We start from the raw sequence: 10,996 nt of genomic DNA on the forward strand, positions 1-10,996 counted from the left end.
GCAACTATTGTGGACATGTATCCAGGCCGGCACAGTACAGCTTGGCTCAGTAGTGTGAAAAGGGTCCAGTAAGACCATATTCATGTGCTCCAAGTATTTAATCATTGATTTATTCAGATACACATGTATATTCAGTGCAGAGGGATCTTGTAGTGTTGACTAGCGTGCTCCTCGCTAATATCCATCGGTACAGTGCATCAACTTCATGCTGCTGTAGAACCATTGTACAGCGTCAGCAGTTGGTCTCCCTTTCTGACCGTGCACACAACAAACCAGACAATGTGCTCCATTTCCAACTTGTATTACTTGCAAATATTGATGTCAACATTAGACTAATTATCCACAGAAGTGTTGAAGCTCCTCAAAATGTAGTCAAAGATAAAGCATAACACAGAGCACTGAGAAAAAACAGCTGTTTATCACCTCACCGCTAAGCCAACAGCAAGCTTCACACTTAGCAAAGCGACAAAAGCATTTATTCTACTACAGCCAAATACATGAACGCTGTATACCTGAGATTGGGCTCATCTGGAAAAGAAATATAACATTCAATAAATAAAAACAACTACATACATTACCCATTTCATGTGAATCGTAATGCAGGAACTTAGGGATTTAATATAGATTTATTATAAGATGTTTGCATGTAATACTCAAAAGGTTAAAGTTCACAATAGGTCAACTCCGGGAAGGAATAGAAACCTAAAACGAGATGTGTTGCTGGGTCTCTCAGATCTCTCCACAGTCACGGACCATAAACTGTATGCGAATAAGGCCATAGAGGATGGGTGTCCAACATTTCTGAGTGGTGTTCAGTTCAGACAGGAGAGAAACCTATCCATCCTATGAGTCACCATATGAATCATAACTATGTGACAAATCAATGATCTCTACGTATGGTTTTGGGATTTTGCACTATGAAGACAAGCCTGAGAACAGAGGCCGCCATTTTGTCTTTTGTACATCAATCTCATAATTTGTGAAATCTTTTAGGACAGGGAGGACCTCTGAATTGGCACCTGGCAACAAAAGGAAATACGAATGAAAGAACAGGAAGTCAAGGACCATAGTGAGGAGGAATAGATACTCAACCCTAGTGGATGGGTTTGGGCCACGGAGAAGGAGAACGAGAGAGAGGAGGAAGAGTCGGAAAAGTGAAGCCATGCAAGGAACGGAGGAGGGGTTAATGGTTTGATCACAAGCCATGAGGGTGGAGGTGGCTGGAACAGTACGTACTTACTATGGCAACAGGTACTCTTTAGCATTCCCATCTCCTGATAGTAACGCAGCCACAAAAAAGAAGAAGAAGCACAGGTAGAAACACACGTCTATAGATGCAGGTCAATCACAGCCACCACAGTGTTAAAATTATAACATCAAAATGAAAATAGGAGAAACAGGAGAAATTAAATTTGAAAAAAGAATGGCGACAAGCCATTCTTAGGACTCCAAAAGATGGAGAATGGAGAAGTGAACAGGGATTGGAACTAACGTAAAACATGTGTTACAGTCTTATAAGACCATCTTTGATTAGATTACACCAGTAAATGGCCTAGTAAAGAGAACACAGTTCGTCATGGTTTATACTGGGAGAGCACAGCCTGACTTGTGAATGTCAGGTGATAACTATGTCCCTCACAGGGCGCCATAGATCTTGATGCATTCATTCTTGTATAAGCCATGGCAAGTGTCTGAGAAAGACTGTTCTTTATGGTTTTAGAACCAGTAGTCTCATTATATTAGACATTCTCCTGCCATATGGTTTTAGAACCAGTATGTCACTATCTTGGACATTCTCTTGCCGTCGTTAAAAGGTGTAATCCAACCGTAATAAAGACCAAGAGGGATAAATATAATAAATAAAAAATATTAAATTATCATAATCCACTTCAATCTTAATCTCATGTAAGAAAGAAAAATCACCCAGCTGTCTAAAAGTTACAGCTCTTTGGCATAGTACCCATTTGTAGAAATCTACTGATCTTGAGGAATCATAATCTAAGAGGATATTCCTTGGAATGAAAATGTCCTCCATCTGAATTCCACTGAACATTACCTGCTCTTACAGTTGGTTTGTTTCATAATCCAATTCACCCCTATCGACCTCGATTAGCCTCAAACCTCTTGGCCTGTTATTACACATTAAACATCGCATTCAACAGCACCTACAGTTACAATGTTAAAGACATCAAAGGGAAACATAGAAAGGAAGCCCAGTCCCAGCATTTCTTGTTGTTGACCCTTGACCCTGAATGTTGTCACTCAATAGTCGCCCAGATGAAGCCATGCTGAAATGTTGTGTTGCCGGGCAGACTAGCACAACTAACCTTCCTCTGCTTTGACAGGGGTGCTGGGTGGTGTGCGGGTCGGACTTTGACCCTTTGCCTCTTCCTCAGGCTCTGGTAACGCATCTGAGGAGTCTGGGGGAGGAAATTAAATCAAACCTTATTTAAAGTCCATTTCACAAATGAAATAGTTTGTCAACAGGTCAGATTAGAGCAATGAAATCATTGATTTTTCAAAATTGCCAATTACTGATTTCATTTAAAAAAAACACATCACCCTTAAACCACCACATACAGTAAATTAAAATAGCACAGTCAGAAAACAGCAGAGGAAAACACAGGTATTGATTATTATTAGAGGATAGACAGTCACACACTGAGGAAGTAACAAAGCTCCCAGTGGCAACAAGACCCATGTAAGTCCACCTTCACCCCAGAGAAGGAACCGCTTCCATTGGAGACACCAGATGATTAGTAGTAAACATTTACAAACCAACCCCAAAAGGACAACAGGTCCGTGTTAAGAGGAGGAGGAGGATGATGATGAAGGAAGAGTCTCTTTCCCAGGAGTGATTGATGAGAGGGGTCATTCATGTTCATTTGGGAAGGCTTCCTTGGAGAACCACAATCAGCATTAGGATTCCATTGGTTAAACAGAGCTCAGTCAAATCAGATGGTAGGGGAGGGTTGCAAAATTCTGGAAACTTACCCCAAAATTCCCAGGTTTTCCAGAAATTTCATCCTGGTTGAATGATTCCCAGTTGGAGGATTCCCTCCCCGCTGATTCTCTTTTGATTACGGGAATACTCCAACTGGTGGGATTTCTGGAAAACCTGGACCTTTTGCAACCTGAACCAGGAGGAAGGTGCATAGTCAGAAGACAGACGGGTGTTGAGGAATTGGGGATTGGGGGCCTAGTAGTGGGCAGGACAGGAGCAGGATTAACCCCAGAGAGAGAGAAGGGACAGGGACTCCAGTCAAAGGTCAGAGTGCAGGACGGAGAGCAGGAGGGCAGGCCAGAGTCAGTCTGCAGTCAGTCAGTACCTGGAACCTCAGTGAGGGCAGGCAGCTCTATGTTGGTGGTGCTGAGAGCCTTCAGCACGGCACAGTGAAACTCCTTGTGAGGAGACTCTGAGGGGGACTCTTCCCCGTAGCCCCCAGTCCCCGACCCCGTGGACGTCCCTGGGCTCCCCTGACTGCCCCCCGACCCAGTCAGAATGTCTCGGCTGGGGAGAGAGGAGGGAGAGGCAGCCTTGGAGGAGGCTGTGGGGTTAGGCTCAGAGACCCCAGGGATGACCAGTCCAACTCCAGCTCCCTGCTCTGGGATACAGAGGGGCTTTGGCGGCAGTGGGGGCTTCTGTGTTGAGGTAGAGGGGGACAGGCCCTGTCCAGGCCCAGCTGAAGAGAGCTGGAAGGACTCTTCACCCTGTACTGGATGAATGATGCAACAACAGTTTCTCTCCATGTTGCTCTGCTTGGTGACGGGTCGTGGGCTCTGGGAGCTTTGTGGAGAACTACCTCAGACCCCACCGACTTATTGTGATTCTGTATCTTTGCTGTTTTGTCTTGCTACTGCTACTACTACTGCAAATTAATGGAGAAAATAGGGTATAAAATGGTGAAAACACTGCAGTTGGTTATTTTTCTGTCTAGGTCAAACGTGCCTTAAGAGCAGAACGGTGGCAGGTCTTACCATCGGGTCCTTTCTGTTTGAGTTCCACCTCTTTGCGGTAATCCTCCAGCTCCTGGTCATACTGTTTATTGAAGGGGTTAGGGCCTTTCTTGTTGATGATGACACGTGGCTGGTACTCCTTCTCTATGATGGCCTTAGACGCTGTCACTAGCTCCCCCTAGTGGTACAGACAGGGAGGGACACAAGACAAATTCTTGCTAAAAACAGGCCTGTTGTGCGTCACAAAATAAAATCTTGTCACAATTTCAAATCGATGCTAACACTGACATTTTCTAAATAAGTTGATACTAGTATGGAGCATTTCAAAGCAGTTTGAGTCTGGACAATAGGGTCTATTCATGAAATCACACAGAGTAGCATCAGAGAGGTGAGAGGTCATGTGAGAGGTCATGGATGGTCAGGAAGTACCTTTCTAAAAGACTTAGCAGGGCTATTGGTCTCTGACAGGTCGAGGTCGGCAATAGTGTCCGTACAGTCAGACAGAGGGGCGTCCTGCAATAGTAAACTGAGTGAGGGGGGCATAACCCAGCCCAAGCACACACACACACACACACATACGTTCATAGTACTCACACACAGTCAAAACGCACACTCACACATTAAATGGTGTGTACACACACACACACGTCCGTACACCAGGGTTTCCGTTAGCCGGTAATTGCTGGCATTTGGCAAAAATAAATACAAAATAAAGCCAATAAATACAATTGTTGCCGGCCAAATTGACCGGGAGAAAAACAACGGTAGGCAGACTATCAGCGCGTCACCCACCAGTTTACAATGTGAGCTGAAGGCAGTATATATTTTTAAAGCATACTTAATTGTTTGAAACCTGAATATTTCACTTCATATTATGAGGCATTGTTTGAAAATCCGACCAGAGTCGATTCTGTTAAAGACTTCATAGGCGGCGTGTGAGTTCCATTTCTACTGATCTGGGTGCTAGTTATGATTTTCATATGCGCATTTTCGTGGAACAGTTTCATTTCGATATTTTTTTAATTATTTACCCTTTATTTAACTAGGCAAGTCCGTTAAGAACAAATTCTTATTTACAATGATGGCCTACTGGGGAACAGTGGGTTAACTGCCTTGTTCAGGGGCAGAATGACAGATTTTTACCTCATCAACTCAGGGAGACTGAGTACACCGTGATCACTGGCCTCTGCCATACGGACACACTGATACGCCGTGGCCTCTGCCATACGGACACACTGATACGCCGTGGCCTCTGCCATACGGACACACTGATACGCCGTGGCCTCTGCCATACGGACACACTGATACGCCGTGGCCTCTGCCATACGGACACACTGATACGCCGTGGCCTCTGCCATACGGACACACTGATACGCCGTGGCCTCTGCCATACGGACACACTGATACGCCGTGGCCTCTGCCATACGGACACACTGATACGCCGTGGCCTCTGCCATACGGACACACTGATACGCCGTGGCCTCTGCCATACGGACACACTGATACGCCGTGGCCTCTGCCATACGGACACACTGATACGCCGTGGCCTCTGCCATACGGACACACTGATACGCCGTGGCCTCTGCCATACGGACACACTGATACGCCGTGGCCTCTGCCATACGGACACACTGATACGCCGTGGCCTCTGCCATACGGACACACTGATACGCCGTGGCCTCTGCCATACGGACACACTGATACGCCGTGGCCTCTGCCATACGGACACACTGATACGCCGTGGCCTCTGCCATACGGACACACTGATACGCCGTGGCCTCTGCCATACGGACACACTGATACGCCGTGGCCTCTGCCATACGGACACACTGATACGCCGTGGCCTCTGCCATACGGACACACTGATACGCCGTGGCCTCTGCCATACGGACACACTGATACGCCGTGGCCTCTGCCATACGGACACACTGATACGCCGTGGCCTCTGCCATACGGACACACTGATACGCCGTGGCCTCTGCCATACGGACACACTGATACGCCGTGGCCTCTGCCATACGGACACACTGATACGCCGTGGCCTCTGCCATACGGACACACTGATACGCCGTGGCCTCTGCCATACGGACACACTGATACGCCGTGGCCTCTGCCATACGGACACACTGATACGCCGTGGCCTCTGCCATACGGACACACTGATACGCCGTGGCCTCTGCCATACGGACACACTGATACGCCGTGGCCTCTGCCATACGGACACACTGATACGCCGTGGCCTCTGCCATACGGACACACTGATACGCCGTGGCCTCTGCCATACGGACACACTGATACGCCGTGGCCTCTGCCATACGGACACACTGATACGCCGTGGCCTCTGCCATACGGACACACTGATACGCCGTGGCCTCTGCCATACGGACACACTGATACGCCGTGGCCTCTGCCATACGGACACACTGATACGCCGTGGCCTCTGCCATACGGACACACTGATACGCCGTGGCCTCTGCCATACGGACACACTGATACGCCGTGGCCTCTGCCATACGGACACACTGATACGCCGTGGCCTCTGCCATACGGACACACTGATACGCCGTGGCCTCTGCCATACGGACACACTGATACGCCGTGGCCTCTGCCATACGGACACACTGATACGCCGTGGCCTCTGCCATACGGACACACTGATACGCCGTGGCCTCTGCCATACGGACACACCGTGGCCTCTGGCAGCCTAAATGAGCGCATGGAACTCAGATGGCCAATGCAGCCGTTGACCTTGATCAACCAAGTAAAAATACATAAAGCCGACAAATAAAAACAAATAAATAATGACAAGTCTGGTTCTTTCAAATCCCAGACATCTCTCTCTACTCAGCCTGTCTGCCTCCCTTTCTATCTGTCTTGACTTGCGCTACAGCTAGTGAAGTGCAACATTGTATCTAGTCAATCAACTGGATCAGTCCTGAAGCTGTCTCTACTATTCTATTCCAGGCCCTCAGAGTTTCCCACTCCAGTGAGCTCAGGACAGAAAGCTGTTTTTATGCAAGGGAAAGGTATTTTATAACATTTCCACTGGATATATGAATGGTAAAAAATAAAAAATAAATGTTTTACTTACTGTGTGAGGTGAAGAAAAAAATGACTGAGAAGCTCAGCTTATTAGTGGTGGATGTGGTGACAGAATACGAAATCAAACATCCCCAAATGGGCACATTCCTACAATTGCGCTAGCATGCCAGGTAGGCTACTTATGTGTGCTCAGGCATTAAGTAGACAGAGAAACCAGACACATGCTCATTACTCACATGGAGCATTCAAAAACAAAAGACCAAACAAAAAAACTTGTAAATTATGGTTATGAAATAAACCAATAAACCACGTTTCAACTGAGAATGAGAAATGACTGTAGGCCTAATTAGTAATACATACATTTCTGTTAATGCATTGTAACAAAATGACAGGGATTAACGGTTCATTTACTGCTGGCTACATATGTAATGGCGATTTGATCAAAATAAACAAACAAACAAAAGGGCAAACAATTTACATGAAACAATAAATGCGCAAGAATTGGCAGAAGACAGCCGAGTGGATTCATTCTAGAGATAGTCGCACCTGTAGGCCATCTTCGCCTCACACCACTCCTCCTCTTGTCTCAACATTTTAAATGATACTCCAGACACATTGTCTCCACATATTTTACATGTTTTTCCACGGACAGCTGCAACTCAATAATCAGCTAGGACTTTGGTCACACGCGCTGCCTATGAAAGACTTCCTCATATGACATTCCTCTCCTGTTCTATTGGTTTTCATATTAACTTTCTTTCGTTGTCCAGAAGCCAAAAGGCACAATCCTAGTCATATTAGCAACCCGTGCTAGTTGTTGTATCTTTAGATTCACCCTCTTTCTAAATTTCTATCATCTCTGTCATATACCGCTCATATCAAGTGCTCTGTTTAGAATGGTGTTTTGCCTCAATTTGCATGTTGGTAAATGTTTGAAAATGTAGGTTTTATTGGCTGCTTCATTACAGGAGTTGCATGTTTTGTTAAGATGAATTACCATAATCTGAATGTGATTTGTCATTCTGAGCATCGTGGGTGGAAGCCCTAACAGGTTACACACCCAATGCGTGGGTCTGGTGAATTTCTTTACATTCAAATTTTCTCGGCCACGTTGTCCAGCGCCACATTTTCCTAACAGAAACCCTGCCGTGCACACACACGTCCATACAGTACACACACACGCCCATACAGTACACACACACACACACACACACGCCCATACAGTACACACACAAGTCCATACAGTACACACACATGCAGAGTTTGTTTCAGTGAGGAAAATGGGGCAGTCAAGCATGATAATGATAAGAAATATGCCAGGCCCATGCATTGCAAGACCACACTTCACATTGAAGTGTGTAAATGTACTGAAAACACAAACCGAGTGCATAAGACATTATATTTAAATCGTAACTCTCAAATTACGCTACAAACAGTTACAGCTAAACAGTGAAGAAACAGTTCAGAGCCAACCAGCAGTTATTTTTCAATTCAGGTAACAATAAAAGGTCCTAAGGTTAGAACAACACTCCAACAATGGCCTCAGCGATCTCCTCAAAAACTAATTCTCTCAGAGAGAAATAAACGTGTAAGTTAACACAATTTGACTAACAGCAAATGAGTGGGATCCAACCAAGGTCAGATAATGGACAGGACCTCAGAGGGTAAACCAACAACATGCAAACTCAACTCTGAAGTCATGAAAGCAATCTGACAGACCTGAAGGCTAACAGCATGTTGGGGTTAGCCAACAAAAAAAGGTGGCAAACCCAAATCAACCAAAGGAGATGAACACAACCCGGCCTGTGATGCAGCATGAGGTTTACCTCTGACCGCCATGTTACTTACCTGCCACACTGAACTTCTCTGTGGTCAAAGAATAAGGTAAGTTAAGTTCACTTAAATATCAGCGGGGGGGGTGTCAGGTCAGACTTGGGTTCAAATACTATTTGAAATCATTCAAATACTTCTAGCATTTGCTTTAGACTGCTTAGAGGGCAGGGTTTGCAGTTTTGGAACTATTGTATTTGTTATATTGCACCAGGCAAGGTCAATCCAGCCCAGTTTCAGAATTTTAAACGATTTCATATAGTATTTGAATGCAGGTCTGACTCAGGGTAAGCAGCACACATATTGCCATTTTGCAGGGGTTGCCTGGCTGTGGGGCGGGGCATAGTGCAGGGCGCAGGAGGGACTCACCTGGACAAAGGAGCGATCCACCATGCTTCCAGCACACAGCACCTGAGACTCTGGCCCTGCCGTCGTGATGTCCTTCAGGTTCTGCTCTCTGATCTAGAGGACGGTGGTAGTCGACAGAAGGAGAGGGGTTGGATACAAAGCCACGGTCAAGACCGAAAAACATCTTGATTCTCTACCCTTCTCCCAAAGTGTGCACTTGTACATGACCTCTCATGGATTTATCAATGGTGGAATCTCCCTTTCTCGCTATCCTTACACAAATCAAATGCTTCTAAATCCATAATGGGGAGTGTGCAAGAGAAATACACACTTCGGGAGTAGGGCCGATGGTCGAGACCAAAGCCATGTTGAAATGACAGTCTGTATCGACATCAAAGCCGTGTTGAAATGACAGCCTACCGAAGCCTGTATCAACATCATACCTTGTTCCTCATCTCCAGCACCTCCTTGGGGTTTGTGTTGAGCGGGACAAACTGATTGGCCACTGCAGCCTGTCGCATTCCTTCCTCATTTGTCCACTGTAATCACCATAGCAACAATTAAAATAAACAAAATGATGCAGCCAAAATAACACGAAAAAAAACAAACTGGAACAAAATCTAGAAATATACAGACTATGCAGGCTTTAAAGAACTATAATAATAGATCATGCTTTTCAAACAGAAATAATGGAGGAGGAGAAGGTACAAATGATTCTGTGAAGGACTTGTAAATATATTACACCTGGAAGCAGTGAACCAATGATGATGCACCTTTTGTCAAGATGGCTCGCTGTTACACAGTTCTAGTCAGTGCTTTTCAGTATCAAGTTACTCTATCCCATTACCTAAAGCCCCAGCATCTGACCCTTTCTTATTGACTTGATGGAAATGAGTAGGCCCTCCTACATTACTTGAAGACACACCATCATCATCATCATCATTGATACTCTTGCGGTTAGATTTCAATAACAGATACAAATGACAACAAAAAAAACACAAAAGAGCAACTGAAGGCATCACAAGATGACGAGAGACCGTGGAAGAGGGAGGGGTGACGACGTGGAGGGGTGAGGCAGGGGGGGTAAGGACGTGGAGGGGTGAGGCAGGGGGTGAGGACGTGGAGGGGTAAGGACGTGGAGGGGTGAGGCAGGGGGTGAGGACGTGGAGGGGTGAGGCAGGGGGTGAGGACGTAGAGGGGTGAGGACATGATGGTGCTGGCTTACAGTACAGTAGAAGCTATGTGGACCAGCGAGACAGTGGCAGTGGGGTGAGGAGTGAGCATCACCAAGTCATTTCCCAGGCTAACGTAACGTACAGTAATAGTAACAGGACAACAGGGATAAAGAGAGAAACACAACGACAGACGAGACACTCGTCGACCACTGACTGACAAAAACTAAATTGGAGAAAAATCCAACTTACCCCCCCCCAAGAATTGCACTTTATACAAGTTAAAATGTCTTTAGTTTACGTTTAGTTATAAAGGGATGCCCTGGCTTCTATGGTATTTTGATCTACTACTGACATGTTTATATGACAGAAGTAGAAAACGAAGAAGAAATACTCTGGAGCTGTCATTTTTGGAAGGAAATGAACAGGACTGTTTCTGGGGTTCTTGACAGAGGTGTTTAAACCTGAACATAGGCAATGCTCAGCCCGAGACAGGAAAAATAAAATAGGAGACATTTTTTCTCAGACACAGATATGATTGAATGAGCAGCAAGTAAACCTAACTTAAGCCTCCATGCACATCAGTGCACTTTCAGAAAAGTAAGTTACTCTGTATTTAGCCTTGGAGTAGCATGAGCTATGGGTTC

General features: G+C 45.8%; 1 protein-coding gene across 21 annotated transcripts in view; it reads right to left on the reverse strand.

Moving 5' to 3' along the window:
* Positions 1-10,996, reverse strand: part of LOC139538530 (alpha-adducin-like) — a 43,217-nt gene that overhangs the window by 2,818 nt on the left and 29,403 nt on the right. For 3 of the 21 annotated variants that reach the window (XM_071340696.1, XM_071340683.1, XM_071340730.1), the window contains exons 11-17: positions 9,621-9,716; positions 9,199-9,291; positions 8,848-8,865; positions 4,387-4,470; positions 3,979-4,135; positions 3,330-3,716; positions 2,328-2,420 (exon numbers count right to left, since the gene is read on the reverse strand). In XM_071340696.1, the coding sequence (XP_071196797.1) occupies positions 2,328-2,420; positions 3,330-3,716; positions 3,979-4,135; positions 4,387-4,470; positions 8,848-8,865; positions 9,199-9,291; positions 9,621-9,716 (928 nt within the window). Of the gene's footprint in view, positions 1-512; positions 529-1,236; positions 1,275-2,327; positions 2,421-3,329; positions 3,717-3,978; positions 4,136-4,386; positions 4,471-8,847; positions 8,866-9,198; positions 9,292-9,620; positions 9,717-10,996 lie in introns of all 21 variants that reach the window. The other 18 variants (XM_071340786.1, XM_071340822.1, XM_071340745.1 and 15 more) reach the window with 13 other exon arrangements.

Source organism: Salvelinus alpinus, chromosome 1 (assembly GCF_045679555.1).
Source record: "Salvelinus alpinus chromosome 1, SLU_Salpinus.1, whole genome shotgun sequence".
In the NCBI taxonomy this organism is placed as follows: Eukaryota; Metazoa; Chordata; class Actinopteri; order Salmoniformes; family Salmonidae; genus Salvelinus; species Salvelinus alpinus.